The sequence below is a fragment of the Camelus bactrianus genome, chromosome 6 (genome assembly GCF_048773025.1).
Source record: "Camelus bactrianus isolate YW-2024 breed Bactrian camel chromosome 6, ASM4877302v1, whole genome shotgun sequence".
NCBI lineage: Eukaryota > Metazoa > Chordata > Mammalia > Artiodactyla > Camelidae > Camelus > Camelus bactrianus.
In genome coordinates, this window is record NC_133544.1 from 24,120,874 (window position 1) to 24,144,674 (window position 23,801).

The 23,801-nt window shown below is 48.0% G+C and overlaps 1 protein-coding gene across 3 annotated transcripts in view; it reads right to left on the bottom strand.

The window, feature by feature from the left end:
- Window positions 1–23,801, bottom strand: part of FLVCR2 (FLVCR choline and putative heme transporter 2) — a 58,318-nt gene that overhangs the window by 30,435 nt on the left and 4,082 nt on the right. For 2 of the 3 annotated variants that reach the window (XM_045523254.2, XM_074365214.1), the window contains exon 1: window positions 20,111–21,147. The exons of the other annotated variant lie outside the window; for it this stretch is intronic. In XM_045523254.2, coding sequence (XP_045379210.2) covers window positions 20,111–20,758 — 648 coding nt within the window. In that variant the 5' untranslated portion in view covers window positions 20,759–21,147. Of the gene's footprint in view, window positions 1–20,110; window positions 21,148–23,801 lie in introns of those variants that run through there. 3 annotated transcript variants of the gene reach the window in all.

The window sequence follows — 23,801 nt, forward strand, 5'->3', positions numbered from 1 at the left end:
TCTACCCATTAGAGTCCACGTTCTTTCTACAAACCACGCTGTACCACAGTGTTAATGGGGGGAAATGGGTGAGGGGGAGTGGGAAGAGGGTAGGATGGTGGACTAGCTTTTGAGCATCTACTACGCGCTGGGTACATAATACAGTTTATCTTTATCATTTAACCCAAGAAACCTTACAACAAAGACAAAAATGAGAAAAACTAGGGGTTGGCACCCAGCCCCAGGTCACACAGGCAGAAGAGCAGGGTTTCTAACCCAGTTCTGTCTGACTCCAGGCCCCAGCTCACCTCCTGCCTCCCAGGAAAAGTTGTCGGTGTGATACCAGTACAACACACAAGCCTATAGTTTCACTTGTTTGAGTTCTGTCACTCATTCGACAGGACACCACCAAGGCAGACAAGGTCCAAGAGACCTGCAGCCCAAGTCAGTGCTAGAATAATGTGAAGAGCTGGGGGGATGCAGCACTCGGAGGCTGGGACCCACACCTTCCCGCAGTCACAAGACCAGAGACCCACTGTAATGACTAAAACTCACTGCCAGCTGCTTCCGACTGGGCTTATGTGCCAGCAATTGTTCTTCTCAGTTTTATCTTCCTCAACAAATGACAGCCGTGGGCAAAAAGACACAATCCAGTCAAACCAAGTCACCACCTTGGCTCTTCAGGAACTTACTTTGTAAAAATTACTTTTAAAGTGGAGTTCGTTTCTGTTCATTTTTACCCCACCCACAGCAGTGTTTCCCAACCCGGCTTGATGACAAAGGCCGCCAGCCGCAACCCCACTGCAACCCCCAGGCCTGGGGTGGGCCCTGAGTACTGGTGTTTCCCTCTGCAGGAAATCCTTTTACCCCTCAAGGGCGTCTGGGAGACACTGCCTCAAAACTAGCGTGGCCTTCACACAGCTTCCACGTGGCTCTGCTCTGAGTCACTCTCCACTTGGCAGCCAGTGAGCTTTCGAAAATGTGATCAGATAATGTTCTTCCCCTGCTTAAAACCCTCCAGTGACTTCCCCGGGCTTTTAAATTAGGGCTAAAAATCCTCAGCCCACAAAGATCTGTACATAGGGTCATCTGCTCTTGGTCAACTACTTGCTCCCTGGGACCCTGCCACTCTGGCCTCCTTTCTGTCTTTCAAATATCCAAAGCGCCCCCAGAGCCTGAGGACCCCACGGATTTTGCACCAGGTCCTCTGCCCAGACTGGAATGCCCTCCCTGCTCTGTTTCACCAAGAAATGCATATATCCTTCGGCCTTGAGCTTAAGTCTCACTCCTCAGGGAAGATTTCTCTGCTCTCTGGTGCCAAGAGTCAAAAATCTCCCTCTTTACTGGTCAGCAGCTTTCCCTGCAGCAGAGCCCTGGGCTTGAAGGCTTGCTCCAAACTTGGTCACTTATGACCTAATGGGGGCTTGCCCTGCTCCTCAAGGAGCTCACACCCACGTGGTTCATTTAAACAGTGAACATTGTTCATTGGAAAAGAACCCGTCATCTTTCCTTCTTTCTACTCCAACATCCCTTGGAGAAGTCATCACTCTACACAGCGGTTAAGGGTTCAGGCTTTGGGGTCAGAAAAATCTGAGTTCACACCCCAGCTCTATCAGTTACTAGATGTCTGACCTTGGCAAGTTAATTCACTGCTTTATGCCTGTTTCCTAACCCACAAAAGCAAGATACTACCCAGCTCCTACTCTCTAGTCACAGGGCTGCTCTGAGGACTAAATGGGCTCACATGAATGGCCTATTCAGCAGAATGCTTTGCACTGGGGGGCTCGCTCCCCTCCTGCAAGCCTGGCCCTCCCCTCGCTGCACGCTCTCACAGCAACGGTGACAGGAAGGAAAGGAGAGGCCACTGGGACTCAACAAGACGTGCTTGGTTTACTTAATGCAGCCCCACAGGGCACTTTCCCTGGTTCTCCTCCTCATCCTTCTCCAGCTCCTCTCTCTGCCCTTTCTCAGTTCGCAGTCACCCATGCCTCTGCCCTCTCACATCCACACTGTCCCAGACCCTCCCAAGCCTTCCTTGGAAGCCCACTTTGCCTCTGTGCCCCCACCCCCTTTCAGGCGGCTGTGACCTCTCCTCCACCAGTCTGCACGGTGTATCCAGGTGCACATTCCTCAGCGCTGCACTGACCACGCAGTCCCTGCCCAAGGACCTTCAGGGAGCCAGCCCTCTCTGAGGAAGGACCAAGTCCAAACCCCTCTGCCTGCTGTTCTTGGCTTTCCTCGCCTAGTTTCAAACTGTCTTTCCAGTTCCATCTCTACCTACTTCCCTGTATGTTCCCTGTACACCAGCCAGACTGGATGACTCACAATCTCAACCTTTCATCCTCTGGTGTCTTCCTTTATCCCAGCTGATTCATTACATGGAAAGGTCTCCCACCTTGACTCTTTTACAGCCCAACTCAACCTCACTTCCTTCACTGAATTTGTCTTGATTATCCTACAGAGGTGGAACCTCCTTGCCCTAACTCCTCTAAGCCTTTGGTTTGCAGCCTTTTTTGTGACCTTAGCCTGGTGCCTGGTAAGCAGAACAGGGGTTTACCCTAAAAATGGGTGTTGAATGAATGGGCTGCAGTTTACTGGAATGTCAGGTCCCAGATTAGCTGTGAGCCGAGACCTGGGGAAAGATGTGGTTAGAAATTTAAATCTAGACAAGGTTCTCAGAGAAAGTGTGCTATTTAAAAAAGCATGGTAGGGGGTTGTTCTTAAATCAGCACTGTTTGATGGATAAATCTGGGTTCCATCTAGATTTCCATATACCAGGTTTGCTTAAAGCTGCTCAACTCCTAGGAGCAACCTTTAAGCACACAGCACGATGCCAGCCCCCACAAGGTATTTTTACGTGATGAGTGACCAAGCACATGTGTGTATCTACACATATCCATGTACACTAGCAATGGCCTTAATGAGGTACAGATTAATTGGCAGTTAAGGGTCACAGAGTATAACAACTGAGGAAAACTTAAGCGACAAAGACAAATGTATGAAAATGTTACTATACAAAGGGCCATGTAAGTCCACACAGCATTTATGGGCACTAAAATGTGCTACACATGCAGTATATTACTTTCTACCCCCTACAGCAACATGCCTACCTGCTCCTGGTCTACATTAATGTGCGTGTAAAGCCAGCTCATATGACTGTCTTTTTTAAATTCCCAAATCCAAGCATTTGGCTTCTTTTGAAAGGGCCAACTCAGGATTAAGGAGGTAGCAGACCTTCAGATCAAAACAATCCCACTGATTTGGGGGAAAATCACTCATGAAAGGGGTTTATGGATTTAAAAGGCTAAGCTTAGGTCCCTAAGAACTTGGGAAGCAAGGTCACAGCTGGTCGCCTCTCGACTTCCTTAGAGTCCCTCCCCGATCAGAGAGCTCGTCCTCAAATCTGTGTTTATGCTGGTGGCTTACATAACCGCAACACCCTTGGATTTCCTCAGTCCTTTGGGGGAAAAGAGGTTAGGGAAAAGCAGGAGGCAGTGGCTAGTGGAATCAGGACAGCCTGAAATCACTGATTCCCAGGGAAGGTAAGGAGAGGAATCATAGCTGATCCACGGTGCTCCCCGGGCCACAGCTGCTGTCCTAAGCACTATGAAGCCCTATACAGATAGATACGCTCTTTCAGTCCCTATTTTAAAATTGAGAAACCTACAATGTAAGTAGCTTGCCCAGGGTCACAGAACAGCACGTGTCCTAGGCTGGACTTCAAGCTCAGTCCATCAGTCCTAGAGTCTGCACCCTTAGCCATTTGGCTAATGCTCAGGTCGTGGCTATTTTATTACTCAAGCTAGAAGGAAACTAATATTTAGTGTGTACCTACTGTGTTCTAGGGAGTGGGCCAAATGATTTTTCACACGTGATTTCATTTAATTCCTTACAATAATCCCCTAAAACGGGCAAGATTATCTCTGGTTTGGTTTTAGAGATGAGAAGACTATAATTTGCCCAAGATCATCCAGCTTCTAATGGCAGAACTGAGAGTCAAGGCCACGGCAATCTGACTCCAAATCCCTTGAAGAGCAAGGTGAATGCCACAGAAACAGCCGCCCTCCTGGACCTGACCGGTTTTCCAGTCTTAGATGACTCTATCATTCAGGCACCTCCTGTATACCTAGCCATTGGAGGAAGCTGTCATGAGAGGTGTCTCCAGCTGTAACCACGCAGTTACACCCTATGGGATTGCTCGTTCTTATGCAATGCTGGCTCTTGGTCGTTTTCCATGTAGGGCATTTGTTGTCTCCCCAGCTAGATTTTAGCACAGTGAGGACAGGGACATTGACTAACATTGTCTTGTGTGACCCTTCCCCACACGGCACCCAGCTCCCTGCCAAGTACAGGGACTGTGCTCAGGAAATGTCTTCTAATAAAGAGATGACCTTTAGATTTGTGCAGCTGAAACCTAACTCAAGTATTTCTAGTCTCCTCCGGAGCAAACAAATCAGGTACAGCAGCAATTTTCTGTATTGTAAGAGTTTACCACTAAAACAAAGCAGAAGCAAGGTGGAATGACACAGGGAAGACCTCCAGTTTGGGGCTCCCCAAGAACAGACCTGGGGGCCACTGGAATGTAAGATGATCAACTCCCCACCCTCAAACCTACGCTTAATATTTACTGAACACCTACTGAAACTAAGCACCACGCTAAAAGGTAAGGGAGGAGACAACAGATGCAAGAGAAAGCGCTCACGTGAGCAAGCTCCTAAGCTAGCCAACACACCTTGGTCTTGACCTACAGCCTTGGTGCTGGCTTCCCTCCTCCTCGTTGAGGGGGACAAGGTACTGAAGGGCAGAGGTACCTTAGGCTGTTCTCAGAGCAGGTGCTAAGTTCAGGGGAGGAGTCTGAGTTTTACAGGGAATGTTTTTTTAATTAAAAAAAGGAATTTTGACAAAGGGCTTAATTTTTTCAGCTGAGCCTCATATTTGTGCTGCTTTCAGTCATCAACTCTAGAGGCTCCTGGAACACACATGCCTCCTTTTAAGGCAGATGTTCCTCATGATATTGTCCCTGTGGTGACATCTGCAAAGGCTCAGTCCTGGTCTATGTGAGAGAGGACACAAAGGCTCCCGAGAGCCCGCCTCACTGCTGGCGTCTCCACTCACAGGGCCCTCTGGCCGACAGAGCTGATGACCAATGACCACAGACTCCTAGAACACAGACTCCCAATGGCTCAGCTGGGGAAGAGGGAAAATGAGGAGCACGTTTCAAACCACCAGGTCAGCAAAGTGGCAGAATGCAGGCCTCACTTTCTCCAAGTTTTTCACATTTAAAGGAGGTAACCTGCAAAGCTCCCCCCAGATACGTTGGCACTTCCACCAACCCCAACCCAGATGCCAGCCCACAGCAGCCAACAGAGGGACCTACCATCCTGTGTGCCACTGCCTTGCTCAACCCTACCACTCCCTGCCTCGTGACAGATGGTGAACTGATCAAAAGCAGAACTGTCTGCTTGGTCTGATATGTCACATCCTGTCATTCCTGAAAGTCGTTCATGTGACAGTACACGTTTCTCATCCTCCCAAGTTTCCTTCTGAGTCTGGCTGGGCTTCTCGGTGACAGCTTTCCCGTTCCGATTTACAGAGGTGAAGCCCGGACCCGGGGCTTACTCGCAGGCAGGCCCCGGAAAGAGTGGTTCCCTCAAGGGCTGCACGAGCCAGCCCCAGTTCCCCCCACTGTGTCTCCAGACACAGACAGGCTGGGCTCCAGGCAGCTTGTTCCTAAGAAGCCAGCTTCATGAGTTAAATAGCCCTGCCTCATGATTCCAGAGAGAGGCATGGGAAGAAAAAGAAATCTAAAGTTTGCACAGGAAAACCGTAAGTACCCCACATCTACCACCTCCCCGAGAAAGCAGCACCATTAGCTCTGGCCTGGGACTCAGGGAATTACTCTGGACCTACTTACATGATGTCATCTCCCCTCCTACTTGGCCTGACCTTTCCCCTACTAGTCACTCTAATCTGTCTTTCCTGAAGTGTGAACCCAGGACCTTTTCAGTCCCATTCACTACTGCATCCTCAAACCTCAGAATGTTGAGTGAAACAGAGGAGATGCTCAGTAAATATTTGTTCAATCAATCAATGAAGGCTGTGGTGCATTGCCTCAGTAAAACCACAGTTTCCAAGAACTGACTATAAAGGTCACAGCGCCAGGACTTAAAAATGGAGAGGACAGCTGTTAATCCAAGGTTGTCCTTCATGAGATAGAAGTACCTTCATTCACTGACTCGCATCTGTCACGTTACCTGCTGTCAACTGGGGGGACACAGGGAAGCTGGACAGAGGGGATGCAATCCAGGACAAGTAGAATTCAAGGAGGAACAAAGACTGGATGGTCAGGGGCCCATGTGGGTTATTTGCACGGGACAGAGATCTGGCCTAGGGTGAGAGCGCCCTAGAAAAGGACATGGATTTCTGTGGAGTAGCTTGAGAATATAGGGCTAGCATTCCTGGAGCAAATAATGGGGTACCCTCTTCCCTAAGGAGAGATAGAAGGACTCTGGAGAGAGAGAAGGCAACATGGTCACAAGGACCGTCCAAGCCCCACCAGTGCCCACTCGTTAGCACCCGTCACTGCCACTTGCTAAGTGTAATGGACCTGGGAGAAAGTGTGATTTAAGACCTGGACCCCCAGGCCCTTAGGAGAAGACCTCTTACTCCTGGGCCCCATCTCCTGACAGTGCGAACGAATTAGATTCTCTGCTCTGTCACCACTGCCATGTTCCTACTCCGAAGAGAGGAGCCATCCAAGACACATATAGACTGAAAGGCTGCTCTGTGCCAAGCCCTGGCAAAAGGCCCTTCTTGGAATCAAAGGGAATAGAATGGTCCACAGGGGTCCTGAAGCTACAGCATGGCTCTGGTCCAAAGGACCACATCCGCAGAGATGCTCTGGAACCTAGGAGCTCTGGGAGAGGCTCCTTCAGCCAGAATGACCTGGACTTTTTTCTGAAATGTAGAGTTGACTCTAAAGCCAAGAATGGCGAGCCTGTAAACAAAGTGTGGCCCCTAATCCAAGCTTGCACTTTACCAGATGAATGGACCTGATTTGTGTACAGGAAGCCCTTTTACTCTCAGTGTCATGAGGGAAGTTTAGAGTTCTTTTTGTAAGGGCAGTTAAAAACTCACATTTGCACAAAATTTCAGTTTTCAAGGTACCTGCACATCCAGCACATAACTGGAGCCTCAAAACCATCCAGTGAGGTGAAGAGCAGGATGCCCACGGCACAGGTGAGGCACAGAGCCCTGTGAGGGACACGTCTTTTTCTCCACATCATAACTGAGTTTAAGCAACTTGCCGAAGTCACAGAGTTAATCAGTGGTGAGGTAAACACCAGGGCTTCTGATAGTCCCGTCCCCAGCCCTGCTCCCTCCCCAGAGAACCTCGCTAAGCCGTGACGTGGCTCCAAGCAGCCAGGAATCCCAGGAAGATGTGAACTGTGACTCAAGATGAACCAGAGTCCAATGGGATCCTTTGCCAAGGGAATGTGTCTGGGTCATCACAAAATGGATTACAGTTACTCTGCAGCTCTTATCAAAGTTCTTTCTGGACGGTGAGTTGGAGGCAGTCCGCTGAGGGGAGAGGATGTCCACATCTCTCAGAGTCTCTAAACAAACTTAGAGCAGCGATCTGGGCCCTGCGAACACAACTTCCCATCCCACACAGTAGCCTTGGGAGAACCAGACGCTCCCAAGGAGAACTGTGCTTACTCTGCAAATAAACAAGACCAGCGTTGACGAGATGCCTGTCCCAAGGCCAGAGACCAAGGATGTTATCTTGGGGGCCGGCCAGTGACACCCTGGAGGTAGAAGCCCGGTAAGGGGAGAGTGGAGAGGAGGTGGCTGCAGGGAACCAGGGAGCCGGGTCTCCCCAGGCCTTACCCCCAAGTCCGCCAGCCCCAGAGAGGAGAGAGCTTTACCATCTGCTGCTCTGAGGGCAGGCTTCGGCCCTCAAGGTCTAAAGCCTTGAGGGCGGAGGTGGAGGGGATTTTCTCAGACCCACTTCCACAGAAAAGTGAAAAAGATTACTAAGAGGGTTGGGTCAAGCTGCATTCTTCCCACAACCACCACTTCCCTTCCTCCTGAGGTCATGATTGCATGTTATGCAATGCCAGTCATTGAATATGCTCTGGAATCTTCCACAATGAGAAGGTAATGACCCAAAGATAAAGTGTAAAACCAGAACACCAGGCATCCATCTTTCCATCCCCCTGTTCTCAGTCCCCACCACGTGCCAGGCATGGCCTTTTCTGGCCTGTGTTCTATGAGCAAGGTCTCAAGGGGGGTGACCTAGTTCCAGAAGGGCGGCCATGGTCCCAACCTAACTCATCAGATAGGTGGGTCTGCTTAAGTGCCCAACCTATGATGCAAGGGAAGAGGATGTATCAACAAGTATTCCAGAAACAGCAGCTGAGGTGAAAGAAAGGACTGGAATCCAGAGATACCGGGAAGAATGCTGTAGAACCTGAGTCTGGCGGGGAAGGGGAAGACATCGCACTCGGTGAGTGTCTGCGGAGGCTCCTCTGGTTGAGGAGCTTTCAAACTCGTCTAACTTGGGTGGCCGCCCAGTGAGGCAGGCTTTTTTGTTACAGATAAGGAAGCTGGTGCCCAAAGGGAGCAAGTGTCTTGCTGGAGGCCCCAAACACAGGGGTCAGCGGAGCTGGGTCAGGCTTCCACACCAGGAGTCCTCAAACTTCAGGGCATATCAGGACCACTGGCAGAGAATCAAAACCACAGATTCCTGAGCCTCGCCCTGGAGAGGCTAATTCCTTGGGTCTGCCCCCAGTGCCCAGGAATCTGCATTTTTAACAAACACCCCGGGTGGTTCTCGTGCTGGAGATTCATGGACCACACTTAACCACTGCCCCAAGGAAAGAACTCAAGAGTGAATTCTCGGCTGCTGGCTTCCCTAGGCATCCCAGGGAGGGACGGATGGTGGGACAGGTGCGTGTTCCTGTCTAGCTCCCTGGTAGAGAAGAAACGGTCCTCTTACTTAGTTCATCGAGTGGCTCCACATACATGCCCAGCACCAAATAGGAAGCCCAGGACAAAGGTCTGAGGAGGCGAGGATTGCTCAAGGGGCAGCCGCCACCCCATTGCGATGGACACTGCTTTCACAGGATGACTCAAGGCCACTCACTTCCTGCATTTCTGAGTAGACAGACATAGCAAATAGCCCTGTGCACAGATAGCCGGCTCCAGAGTCACCAGGGGAGACCCGGCCCTGCCAACACAGCAATGTGGGGCAGGAATCAGGAATTTCCAAGGGAGGGGAGAAGGGAAAAAAAAAAAAAGGAAGAAATAACTCCTAACCTTGCTCCAAGTTCTGAGCCAGTCCCTTCTGGAGCAAGAAGGATTGGGGATGGAGGGATAAAGTGGGAGTTCGGGATTTGCAGATATGAACTACTATATATAAAATAGATAAACAACAAAGTCCTACTGTACAGCACAGGGAACTATATTCAATATCTTGTAATAGCCCATAATGAAAAAGAATATGAAAAGGAATGTATATATGTATAATTGAATCCCTATGCTGTACGCCAGAAATTTCCTTACTGTAAACTGACTCTATGTCAAGTTTTAAAAATCTGGAAAAAAAGAAAAACTAAAAAAAAAAAGGAACTGAAAGGGACTCGTGTTCACCTCGCCTCTAGAAAAAGAATCAGTTGGGAGCCAAAGCAAACACCGCTCCACACATGGTTCTGAGACACACGGTCTCATCCATAAAGTTGGTGAGCAAAGGAAATCCAGCCCTGCCTCCCACCTCCCCCTCCTGCAAACACACACTCTCTGCCCTCATGCCGGGGCAAGGCCTCATCTTGAACCACGTGGGGCTCAGAGGCTGAGCTAAAGTTCTTGCACAGCAGAAAAAAGGAGAGCTGCCTGGCATAAAGTGGGGAGGCAGAAGAGTCCAGGTGGGCTGCCTGAGCCGGCAGGCTGCTCTCCCAGCTCTGAATGACTCGGCAAAGACCAAGGCCCTTAGTCCTGCAGAACCAGAGATGGCAGATGCTCCCTTGGGCTAAGTTTGGGATGATGCAAGACAGCAGTCAGGAGACAGAGAAGAAAGAAAGAAGGGGAAACGTCAGCTTTCACCTTAAACTTGTGACCCCTTATCATCCCTGAAGGGGCTCCAACAACCCTCATCCTGCAATCTACACGGGGCTGTTTGATGTTGGGAGTCGGGGGAGGTGAAGTCAAGGGAAGGACATCCTGTTAACAGCACTGTTGGATAAAGATCAAGAATCAGGCCACGGAAAACAGCTGAGTCACCTGATAAGCCTGCCCTCCCCACTTCCTTCAGTTGGGGCTTAGGTTTGTAAGACTCAGGTCTGATGTGCGGGGCTGGGAGCTGGCCCAGTATCTATGTCATCCCTGAGACCCCAGAGTCCTCACCACAGACAACAGTCTCGTCAACCACGCGTGGGGAAGATAACACCATCTCCCGGGACCTGCACAGCTTTTGGCTTGAGTAGCTCTCAAGAGGGGAAGTCCCCATCAGGATACTGCCTGGAAACCTCCAGAAAGGCCTACCTTCCCCTATTCACCCAACTCCCGGTCACTTCACTCGTTACGAATCGGCTCATAACCGTCCCCTCCTCAGGGAAGCTGTCCCTCTTGCTCCTCACTGCACTCACTTTGCAGTGTGTCCTCCCACACCCGGTGATGCCTTAACGTCCTGCGCACATGGACTCTTAACCCTGCCACGTGGTGCTGCTTAAGTGCTGGCCCCTCCTTCTAGACCAGCAGCCAATGACCTTGACTGTCGACAGTAGTGTCAGCATCTGGTCTTCATGTAGCACTTTCTAGCTGATAAACTCTGCTCCCTAAGTGCCCTCCACTTACTGTCTCATTCACTCCTCTCCCCCACCTTCTGCAGTAGCCAATAGTGTCTCCATCTTACAAGAGAAGAAGCCAAAAGTTAGAAAAGTTAAAGGACTTGTCCATGAATACACAGCAGAGCTAAAGATGTGTTCTCAGACACCCTGGCACAGATCAAGGCACCCAGTAAGGACTTAATAGCTCTTTGCATTGAAGTAATAAGAGGAAGTCGCATCAGACAGACAGTCCGGGCATGACAGTCCCTTATTCCAACCTCTTGAGCTTTCAGCTAACTGAGCAGTCACCGTAACTCCTTTCACTAAGGGAATGTCTGTTTATGAATTTGTCCATCCACTTGTAAGCTCCTGTTATGCCCAGAGCCCTGAGATACAGGAGAGATTTATTAATCAAGGTTCCAGTCCTTTGACAAGTGTCCCATTTAGTGGGAGGAGGAGGTGGAGGAAGAGAGGAAGGGGACAGGAGAAAAATTAAGGAAGATGGGGAAACCCCCAGAAAACAAAGGCCAGTATCTACATAAACTCAGCAAGCACACAGTGGGGGAAGGAATGCATCCCTCAAGCACAGAGACTGATGAGATGAAGGCAGGAGGGGAGCAGGTACCCAGACACCCAGCCAGAAGGGAACACCTCACAAGTTGTGTCTCCCCCCCCTTTTCTTTTTTGCTGGTAAAATATACATAGCATAACATTTACCATTTTAATCATTCTTAGCTGTACAGTTCAGTGGCATTAAATACATTCATATTACTGTGCAACCATCTCCTCCATCCATCTCCAGCACTTTTTTCAGCTTCCCAAACTGAAACTCTATGCCCATTAAACCCTAACTCCCCATTCCCTCCCCTCTCCCCCAGCCATTGACAACCGCCATTCTACATTCTGTCTCTATGAATTTGATTACTTGAGATACCTGTGGTACAGTAAAAATATATGTGGTCTTTGTCCCTGATTCCTGGCACAAAATTCTAAAAACCCAGGAATTTCCTGAGTGATTGGAATGTCCTTTGTTATTCATAAGGCACCACTTTCCATCACACCTGAGTTAACGCTATGAGGTGACAGACTGGGAACCCTACAGAGCCTCAGGATGGAGCTGGTCTCCACAAGACCAAGTGATTAGACTTTGGAAACTTTCAGCCCCACCTTCCTCCACCCCTGAAAAGAAGAGGGGGCTGGAAATTGAGCTCTAGAAAAACTCTTCAACCAGGAATTTCAGTGAGCTTTCCAGTTGGTGAACAACTCCCATCAAAGTGCTGGGAGGGGGGGCACACCCAGAGAGGCCCTTGCATCTCCTCCATTCGGCTGCTCCTGATTTGCATCCTTTACAATCAACCAGTAAAAGCAGTAAGTAAAGTGTTTACCTGAGTTCTGTGAACCATTCTAGCAAATTATAGAGCCTGAATAGGGCTCATGGGAACCCCCAAATTATAGTGGGTCAGTCAGAAGTCCGGGTGGCCCCCCAGGACTTGCAAATGGCATCTTAAGTGGAGGGAGTCTTGTGGGACTGAGCCCTTAACTTGTGGGCTCAGCACTGCTCCAAGCAGTTGGTGTCAGAACTGAATTGAATTGAAGTGTAAGTGTTGAAGAATTGGAGAACTGGTGGCTGTCTGAAAAAAAGACACACCTCAATACCCCACAGAGGTGGAATCACAGTATCTGTCCTTTTGTGACTCCCTTATTTCACTCAAAATAATGTCTTCAGGGTTCCTCCACGGGTATCATTTGTCAGAATGTCCCTTCTTTTTAAGAATAAATGATATTCCATCCTATGTATATATTACATTTTGTTTATCGATTCATCCATAAACGAACACTTGGGTTGCTTTCACCTTATAGCTATTGTGAAGAATGTCGCCGTAAACAAGGGTGTACAAAGATCTGTTCTAGTTCCCGTTTTCAGTCCTTCTGGGTGTAGACCAAGAAGCAGAATTGCTAAATCACTTGGTAATTCTATTTTCAATTTTTTGAGGACCTGCCATACTGCCTTCCATATGACTGCACCATTTTACGCTCCCATTGTGCACAAGGGTTCCAATTCTCCACATCCTTGCTAGTATTTGTTAACTTTGTAACTTTTTCTTATTAATGACCATCTTAATGGCTTTGAAGTGGCATCTCATTGTGATTTTTTAAAATACTACTTCTTTAGGTTATTAATTAATTAATAATTAATTAATTAATTAACAGAAGTACTGGGGATCAAGCCCAGGACCTCATGCATGCTAAGCATGCGCTCTAGCCCTGAGCTATCGCCCTCCCCACGTTTCACTGTGATTCTGATTTGCATTCCTCTGCTGGTGAGCTTCTTTTCATGTGCTTAATGACCACTTGTATTTATTTTTGGGGAGAGATTTCCATGCAAGTCCTCTGCTCATTTTTATACTGGGTTGATTTTGTTGTTGCTGTTCAGCTGTAGGAGTTCTTTACATATTCTGGATATTAACCCCCTACTAGATATACTAGATACATGATTTGCAAACAGTTTCTCCCATTCCACCGGTCGCCTTTTCACCCTACAGACCTTGCCCTCTGATGTACACATTTTTTAGTTCAGTTTATTTTGTTGTTGTTGTTGCTGCTGCCTAAGTTTTTAGTGTCATATCCAAGAAATCATCAGTATCACTACCAAATCCAGTACCATGAAGCTTTTTGCCTAAGTTTTCTCCTAAGAGTTTTATAGTTTTCCTAATACCATTTGTTGAAAAGACTGCTAATAATTATGTGTCAATGTAGGTTCCTCAGTTTATTGAATGTTTCTGTCGGGGAGCGAGGGTCTGGAGCTTCCTGGTCCACCATCTGGCTGATGTCACTCTTCCAGGCTTAAGGTTTATTCCTCCAAGCAGTGTATCTTCAAAGAGAGAATTAAGGAGCCAGACTGTTAAGAGCAGAGGGACAGGATGGGAGGGAACAAGAGACAGGCTGGATAGGAAGGGTGAGGGAGAAGGGGTCCTGGAATGCTAAACTGAAGACTTAGATTTGATTCCATGGAATGGTCAGACACCTCAAGAATGCCCGCCAAGGCCAAGATATATGGCAGGCCAGGCCAACCAGAGCCTCCTCCAGTGCCCTGAGTTGAAGGTCAAAGAAACAGAAGGATTAGGAGCATCTGCCTTGGTTCCACCTCACAGACCTTCAGGGCTTCCCCTGCCACACCCCACCCCCAGGGCTTCCAGTATGTTTTCAGAACCTTAAGTGAATCAGAATTATGAGCCCTGCCCCAAGCTCCTTCTCCCCTCAATCTGAAGAATTAAGTGGCTCAGATCTCAACTGCATCCACCTAGTCATATAGCAAACACAAAGTAAAGCACCCGGGCAAGAACGTGGCTCCAAGCAGGAAGGCACCTTCCCATGGCACACTGGTCCTCTCTCCCAGGGATTTCAAAGTCTCACCACTAGCCTCACCTGAGAAGTCAATTGAAAATACAGGAGCCTGGGCCCCTCCCCTAGAGAGTCTGATTAGAAAGCCCATGTGGGACCCAGGTGTCTGTATTGTGTCCCAGCCCCCTGAGTGAGGGGAACGGTGACCATTTTGGTGGGGCATGGGCTAGTTCCCTCCCAGGTGTCGCCAGCCTCTGAGCTCATCCGCCTGCCCGAATCTTTGGTGAGGGCTTTGAGACAAAGGAGAAAGCAGAACTGGAATCCAGTTCCACTTTACCTTCTCCAGAAGTCTCACACTAGAAGTCTCACCTGATCCACAAGTTCAGAACATGGAATATAATAATAATAAACTTTTGAATTTTATCCACATTTAAAAACAGATTGCACAAGCCAGACACAGAATGACAAATATTGCATGATTCCAGTGACATGAGGTATCTAGAACAGGCAAATTCAGAGGCAGAAAGTAGAACAGAGGTTACTAGAGGCTGCGTTGGGGGGGGGTTATTTCATGGGTACAGAGTTGTTGGAGATGGTAAAAAAGTTTTGGGTATAGACAGTGGTAATGATTATACACTGTGAAATTAATGCCACTGAATGCAACAATTATAAATACGTTGTGTCTATTTTACCACAATTAAAAAAAAAACAAATTTCACACAAAAATCTGGATTTCTGGATCTCTTTACAGAAAAACCAAATGACACACCCTGACAACACTGGGTCCTGCTGGTTATATGAATGGCTGGCAGGGGCGCAGGCAGCTGTCATCTGTAGATGGGACATGTGCTCTCACAGATGCCATGACCCCACCACACTCCAATGTCACTTTTCCTTTGTCACATTTCTATGACTTGCCTGCCCCCACAAGCACCCCACCCTTCTCAGTTCAGTCACCACTAGCCTCGCTCTATTCTCCTAAGCCCCTGCCTAGTCCTCTCTCCCAGTGCAGAAGGGGAGGCCAGCAAGGGACCAGCCACGTGGGTTATCATTGTGTCCTTTGACAATGATAACCATCGAAAGTGCAAAGGAGCTGGCCTTCACCTCCCCAGACTTCACTCAGATCTTGAAAGGTCTCTGACATTCAAACATCCAGAACGATAAACCTGGACTTAAACACATGCAAGTGCCCATGATCTGAAACAAGATGAGGCTGCCTACCCGCCTCATGACCTTGACTCTTGAGTCAGCTTCAGAAATACCTGGCCTCTCCGGGTGAGACGTGATCAGCCAGCCCAGCAAATGCAACCTCCCCCAGACAGGCTCACTTTCCCAGAGCCCATGTTTATCTGCTAGAATCTGATTTCCAAATGCCTGACATATGATGGGGTTCAGGACATGCAATCCCCAAATACGGCACCTTGGCATAATGAATATTTTAAGCTGGAGGAGTTTGAGAGAATTGAGAAACAGGAAAGTCACTCTGACCTCCTTTCCTTCCACCTCTACTTCCCCGAAAGAAGCCTTAAAATTCTCTTGTGGGAGGTTCCCTCCTTGTACCTAGATGAAGGGGGCAGCCTTCTCTCTGAAGGCAAAGGGACATGCCTCTGAAACTCCTGACAAACAGGCCTTGCTCGGTTCCCCTAGTTCACCACAGTGACCTCACTCCTTAACCTGTCCTCCCGCCACGACTGTCTGCTCGCCATCAAATCTGGCGCAAAAGTGCACAAGTCTAACTGTTTCTTCATTGTCTTATGAAGGCTTCCCTGTCATCTAATACTTATATTAACTAGTTCCGGATGATTTTCTCCTGTTCATCTGACTTTGTCAGTTTAATTTTTTTTCTTTTTTTTTTTCCAGGGGGAGGTAATTAGTTACACTTTTTTTATTTATTTAATTGATGGAGGTACTGGGGATTGAACCCAGGACCTCCTGCAGGCTAGGCATACACTCAACCACTGAGCTATACCTCCCCACTGCCATCAGTTTAATTTTCAAATGAGGACTCTAAGAGAGTCAGTGGAACTTCTTCCTCCCCTACAAACAGCATCAGTGTTCCACGCCTGCTGGGAAATGTGGCTAGTCTCTAAGTGTAACATACATGCTGATTTCAAAGACTCACTGTGAAAAAAGAATGAAAAACAGCTTCCTAGTAATTTTACTATGCTGATCACATGTTGAGATAATAACTTGGATATATTGAGGTAAATATAGTACTACAACTAATTTCACTTATTCTTTTTACTTTAAAAAGTTTACATTTTACCTATTTTTAATGTGGCTACTAGAAAATTTAGTTGTATATGTGGCGTGCATCTGTGGCTTTCATTCTATTTCTACTGGATATTTTCCACAGCCCAGCTGTGGCTGCTACAAAATTCATTCTGTAAGATTACTGTATTTTCTTTACCTTGAAAAGAAACTTATTCTCTCTAGACTTTTTCTGGGTGGCGCTGTGCTAGGAGTAGCCCAAGGGGCCTAGAGGAAGTCCCCTCTGGTCTCAGCGCTGGAGGCTCCTCACTGGGGCTACAGCTGCCTTGAAGTTCTCTTCCGGCTCCCACATCTCTCTCGCCCTGTGCCACCAAGCCGTCACCAGACTCTCACACACGGCTCTCTTCCCAGCCTTGCTCAATAACAATGTGTCCTCAGCACTCAAACCCCGCACAGATCATTTTCCCTGGAAACAATGGAACCAGTGTTGCTAAACACTGCCAGGCTGTCAGCACCTGTGCCATGGACACAGGGAGGCACCTCAGCTGTGGTCCAAGACTCCCTGCCCTCTCTCACCCCAGCTCAGGACTCACTGGTTCTTTTCCCCAGAGCCTGGAGCCCCACCTTCCTGAGGCTCTCCCTGCTGGGCTCAGAGAGCCAGAACCAGCCCTCCGCAAGGCAGCCGGTGAAAGGCAATCCCAGTGCCTGGAGCTTCAAAACAGATGGCAGGTGCTAGCTCTCAAATTCAGGAGACACTACTGGACACTATCACCACTGACAACCCACAATCCTCAAGACACAGGGTTAAAACTTGAAACTCAAAATCCTGCCTTATTATTATTATTATTATTATTTTAATATATGCTTCATCCACATGAAGACTCAACAATGGCCCACTGACATGGGCTTTGGAGGTGGAGTTACCTCAAACCTCGTTTGCAGCTTTCAGCACCTGTAGGGCACTGGATAAAGTTGCTTCATTTACCGGGGTCTCAAGTTCCTCACCTGTAACAATAGGGGCAAATCTGCCCACCCCACCTCAAAGCGCTGGAAAAAGGAAAATAATGGATGACAAAGTACTTTGCACATCATGGCAGGATTCTGTAGCTAGTTTCCATTTGCTCATTTTGTATGTACTGATTATCTAATAAAGCCAGATTAGCCCACCCTGAAAAAAGAAAAGTACTTTGCACATAATAGGTGTTTGATAGAGATTAGCCTCCTTCCCCTTCAATCTTCCTGTACCGTTACACAGAGAAGATACTAAAAACCTTGTGGAGAACTGGAAACAAATCCTCAATACTCTTATCTGGTTGTGTGTGTGTGTGTTTTTCTTAATCCGAATTTTGGTGTCTGGTACAAAAACTTTGCGAAGGTATGGATTATCTTTGCAGCCCTAACAAGGAGTCTGGCAAAAGCAAGAGCTGGGTAAATGCATGAATGAAGGAATGAATGTTGGATGTAGGCAAGCAGAAGCTGGTGCCTTGTGGAGCACGTCAGAAGCACTAGGAGAGAGGGGTCAGAATCACCAGGGCACAGGGGTTTTGCTGTTAAGTGTGAAGTCTGGGGACACGAAGAGTTACTCTGTGGAAGGATGTGTGTGATCTACTTAGATCGCTTTGTGGAGCCTTTTTTTCCTAAGCAGCAAAGCTCAAGGTGTTCTGTTAATATTTCTCCTCCATTCAGCCATGCTTTACACAGAAAGAAAGGTTAAAACACAAGCCAAGAACCAAACACTGTCATCTCTATGTGAGGGAGCATGAACAATTCAGCTTTTCATCATTTTTGGTTTTGTTTCATTTGTTTTATTTTACCACTTAACTTTTTGCAGAGGGAGTTATTTAGGTTTGTTTATTTTATTTTTATTATTTTTTTAAATGGAGGTACAGGGGATTGAACCCAGGACCTTGTGCATGTTAAGCATTGCTCTACCACTGAGCAATACCTCCCAATCTCATTTTTTTTTTTTGAAGTTAGCACAGTGAGTAAGCCTAAAAGACCAAATTAAATTGATGTCTCCGTGATACAAAAATATACTGTCAGGGTGTTTTTAAGTGTAAAACTCTTAACATTTTCTGACCTGGGTGGGGAGTATGGGTGGGTAATGAGTAATTATTCTTACTAAATTGTAAAGATATATGTGGAGTTAAGTTCTCTCATAGGTGTGTGAGGAGGAGGTCTGAAAATGTATTCGTTTATGCTCCACGGTTAAAAAAAAGTATTCAATTCTCTGATCTCACCAAGCCACCAGAGGGCCTGGTTAGCTCTCCTGCCCTCCCCAAACATTGGCTTTGGGAATGTCTGAATCCTGTTGGGGCTGTGAATAAGGAGATTTAACTCTCTGGAAGCTTGAAAAATCCTACCATCACTCCCCAGCTTAACCCTCCTATAAAGGAAAAATCCAACAATGTCAAACCTGCCAGCAGAGCTTCAATAGAGATGTTCAAATCCACCATCACATCACCTTCAAGGACAGGGGGCTGGTAAATGTCACCCTCAGTACCTATTTCTGACTTGCCGTGAACAAAAACATCCAATTGTCTCATCCGCAGCCCTAAAATCAATTCCGTCTTTAGAACACTCAAACCCACAGGTGAAAGAAAACGAGGTGAAGGATTCTATGTTGCCTGTTTGTGTTAAAGAAGGCCTGTCTGATGCTTTGACTGACTGCTTACACTATTACTCAAGTGGTAAGACTTACTGGCTTGCAAAAATTTAGCTCAAGTTACCTTCCAGGTGGCGAAATGGAACAGAAAGAAAATTCGTCTTTAGAGAAGTTCAGAAATTTCTGACCCAAATAAGAACTTTCTAAACGAAAGCTTAAATTTTCTAAATGCAAGGAACAGGTAAGAGAAAATAGGCCAATAAGAACTAAGGGTTACTGGTCATTTGTTAAATGTGTAACCACAACTGCATGCGCTTGGGAAGAAGTGAGAGCCCAGGCAGTGGTCCAGATAAAGACAGACCCCACAAAGAGTTGCTTCAAATATTTGGAGAAGGCAATCAGATTCATAACATGCCCAGCGTTCTGGGTCATAATCACATTGAGATAAAAATAATTTTTCTCCTTCCAAAATGAAGACACAGAAAGGATTAAGATATGAGCTTCCCAGGCCTTTCCAAGGTTTCTGGGCCTTGGAAATTCAGAGCAAGATTTCTACTCCATCCTGCTGGACTTGGCTCTAACCCTCAGGGAAGGAGGTTGGCACACTGTCCCCACTGTCCTGGCTTCAGCTGAGCATAAAAGAAGGTGAGAGCATTGCCAAACATCACCAGGGCACAGCTCTGCCACTCCATGTGGTGCAGGAGATGCTGCACTCTAGGAAACCTGGTTGGACAGGCAAAAACCACCTGCCAAATTCTGATGACACAGAATATCTGACGCCCAGGGGCTGCGCCCGCAGAAAGAACAGCTTTCATGAAACCACAGGTCCAAGCTGGTGAAGAAAGTTCAGGAATGAGATCATAAAAACAGCCTGTGTTTCAGAAGTATGCTTTCTGCTGGCAAAGGAGAAACTGTGGGTGACAGAATAAATCTCCTCCTTTTGTTTCTCCCACTTCTCTTACCCGGTCACCCAGTCACAATCACTCACTCACACTATCAGTCACGCCCAGCCACAGTCACCTAGAGTCACAAACACTGTTGAAGTCAGAAAACTACAGTGTCCACACAGTGGCAGAGTTGGATACAATGAACCCTCAGCCCCACAAAGATGCCCCTTCCTTTGAACACTGCAAACTCCTCTACCCACCTGATTGCCAAAGACAGCTATGGAGCAGGCTGTGGACACCTCATTAGCCCCGAACCAGACGGAAGCAATGCGGGAGGGCATACCCAGGATGAAGACCTGGGCCACGGAGCAGATGACCTGGCCCAGTACAGTGACGGGGAAGAGATGTGGCTTCAGGCTGCCCAACTTCACCCAGGCCCCCAGGCAGTTGAGAGCAGAGCCGGTGAGGGCGATGGTGCGCAGGCCGAATTTCTCCAGGAGCCAGGCCACTGGCAGCAGCAGAGGGATGTAGGTCAGCATGTAGCACATGGACAGCCAGTCGATGGCAAAGGCACTGACCCCGTAGAAGTTCATGAAGATGTTATTAATGGAACCGTACTGGATCCACTGGAAGGCGTTGCACATGGAGTAGCAGCTAAACACCAGGACCACCGCCCAGCGGCGCTTGCTCACTTTGATCACGCTAAGGTCCTCGGGGCCCGAGCTACCGGGATGGGCCAAGCCACTGGGCTGAGCCAAGGTACTGGGGTGGGCCGAACTGCTGGGGTACACAGAGACGCTGGGTTGGATGGAGACGCTGGGGTGGGCCGAGACGCTGGGGTTCTCTCCGAGTGCTGACTGCGAAGGGGTGCCATCGCGCTCCTGTTGGTTGGGATCTTCATTCACCATGACCTCAGCCTCTCCTGGCGCTTTAGACAGGTGCTGAGGACTCTGGTACACTTAAGGGACAAATGGCCTCGGCTGGTCCCCTAGAGCCGACGTGGCACTTGCCCTGGTCCGCCCCAGAATAAACGGAGTCCGGACCCTAAGTAAAAGCCGCGAGTGGGGCTCCCTGCGCTCAGCCCCAGGCTTCTGCTCCCGCTTGGCTGTGACCTCCTCTGTCCCTGACCGCTATCCCCTAGGCCGGTCGCAGACGTCTCAGCCCTTTCCCGGCCGCCGGTGCCTGCAGGTCTCCCAAGGCGTTTCCGCCACTTTCAGCCCCTCGGTCCGGGAAGAGTTCTCTCCCGGTGCAGTCACTTTGCTGGACTCCGATCGCTCCCGGGCCTGCTTGGGGCCTCGCCCCCTCCGGCGCACGTGACCGCCCCGCCCCCGTTCCTCCTACCCACCCCCCAGCCCCCACCCCTCCTGACTCCTGCCTTCTCCAGCCGCTGGCCTGACAGCCACAGTTGTTTCGCCACAACTTGCGGGTGCATTCCTCCCCCACGCCCCGGGCGCCATGGAAACCACCCGGTGAACCCCCACCCGTGCACTGCCTTTCAAATTCATTTGCCCCCTCCCGGGGGACTCCGCTAGAAATTCTCCTCCACCTTCCGAGGTAACTCTCAACATTGAGTCTCCTCGGTGCTGATACTCAATCACTGCTCGCGCACACGGATGCCCAGCGCCTCCAAACTGCTCTGTTGTTTCCAAGAGGGCTTCCCGACTTTCCCCCTTGCCTGGGCTCCCCGTCCCTTGCTGGACTTGCGGTATAAAGGGATATGTTGTAGGTTTCCCGAGCCGGGTGCTTCCTGGGATAAAGGGAAGTTGCGGAAAACTCGCTTCGCTCGTTGCTTTCCGTGGGGACGAGTCTTGTATTGGGGCACTCAGATTTGAACCTGTCCCGTGGGGCTCGTCTTTCCTGACGGATCCCCGGGCGGCCTCCTAGGCGAGGACCTGAGAGTGGAGGGGAGAGGGGAGTGCGGAGACACAGCAGCGGTTTTGCGGAGAAATGCCCGGCACCGCGCTGGCTCGGGGCTTAGGCTCCAAGTGGACTCGGCACCCACGTAGCCTTAGGCTGCCACCTGCTGGTCGCAGCCCCTTCCGGACAGCAAGCCCTCAAGCTCTGCCTTCAGAAAGTCAGGCCTGCACTGATCCATTTCAGCCCAGGGGAGAGATAAGAGCCCAGAGTCTCCCTGAGTTCAAACACCGGCTGAGCTACTCCTAAGCGTGATCTATAAATTAAGATATTCCACCTCTCTGTGCCTCAGTTTCTCGTAATATCTGTAAAATAGGGACGATGAAATACTAGTACTGACTTTGCAGTGTTGTTTTCAGTTTTGAATGAGTTCACACTTGAGAGCACCTGGAAAATTCCTGGCAGATAGTAAGCACTCTGAGTGTCTGTCATCCTAACAATTAAAAAGCATCATTTGTGTTGCGCTAAACATGCTTCCTGTATTAGCTCATTTAAGCATCACAAAAATTCTGTGATGTAAGTGCTATTGCTTGTCTGCATTTTATAGATCTGAGGCTCCAGAAGTAAAGTAACTTCTTACTTAAAGTCTCAGGTGGCCAAAAGAGCCATAATTCTCATTCTCCTGTTCATTCAAGCTACAGTCTAGCTACTCAAGCACAGTCTGGGGACAGCAGTATGGGCATCCCCTGGAAGCTTGTCACAAAGGCAGAAGCCCAGGCTCAGCCTGGACCTGCTGAATTAGAGGCTGCATTTTAAAAGATCTCCAGGTGATTCGTTTGTTTGACCATTAAAGAGCCACTGGGTGCCAGTGCTTTCTTGTCTTTTCTTTTTTAATTCTTGACCAAAAATGAATTTAAACCTCACTGGGATTAAATGGGACTGTGATTCTCAACTTGGGTTGCACATTAAAATCACCTGACACTACCCAAAGCAATCTACAGTTTTAATGTGATCCCCAAATTACCCATGACATTTTCCACAGAACTAGAATAAATAATCCTAAAATTTATATGGGATCACAAAAGACCTAGAATTGCCAAAGCAATAGTGAAGAAAAAGAATGAAGCTGGAGGAATAACCCTCCCAGACTTCAGACAATAATACAGAGCTACAGTAATCAAAACAGTGTGGTACTGGCACAAACACAGACATATAGATCAATGGAACAGAATAGAGAGTCCAGAAATAAGCTCACAGACTTATAAAAAATTAATCTTTGACAAAGGAGGCAAGAATATACAATGGAGAAAAGACAGTCTTTTTAGCAAGTGGTGTTCGGAAAACTGGACAGCCACATGTAAATCAATGAAGTTAGAGTACTCTCTCACACTTCACACAAAAATAAACTCAAATGGCTTAAAGACTTAAGTATAAGACAAGACGACTATAAACCTCTTAGAAGAAAACAGGCAAATATTTTCTGACATAAATCTTAGCAATTCTCCTATGGCAGTCTACCCAGGCAATAGAAATAAAAGCAAAAATAAACAAATGGGACCTAATTAAACTTTGCACAGCAAAGGAAACCATAAGAAAAAAAAAAAGACAACCTATGGAATGGGATAATATATTCACAAATGATGTGACTGACAAAAGTTTAATTTCCAGAATATATAAACAGCTCATACAACTTAACAACAAACAAATAAACAAACGAAAAAAAAAAAACAAACCCAACCCAATCCAAAAATGGGCAGAAGACTTAAACAAGCAATTCTCCAGTGAAGACATATGAATGGCCAATAGGCACATGAAAATATGCTTAGTATTGCTAATTATCAGAGTAATGCGTATCAAAACTACAATGAGGTATCACCTCACACCAGTCAGAATGGCCATCATTAAAAAGTCCACAAACAGTAATTGCTGGAGACGGTGTGGAGAAAAGGGAATCCCCCTACACTGTTGGTGGGAATGTAGTTTGGTGCAGCTACTATGGAAAACAGTATGGAGATTCCTCAAAAGACTGAAAATAGACTTACCATATGATCCAGCAATCCCACTCCTGGGCATATATCTGGAGGGAACTGTCATTTC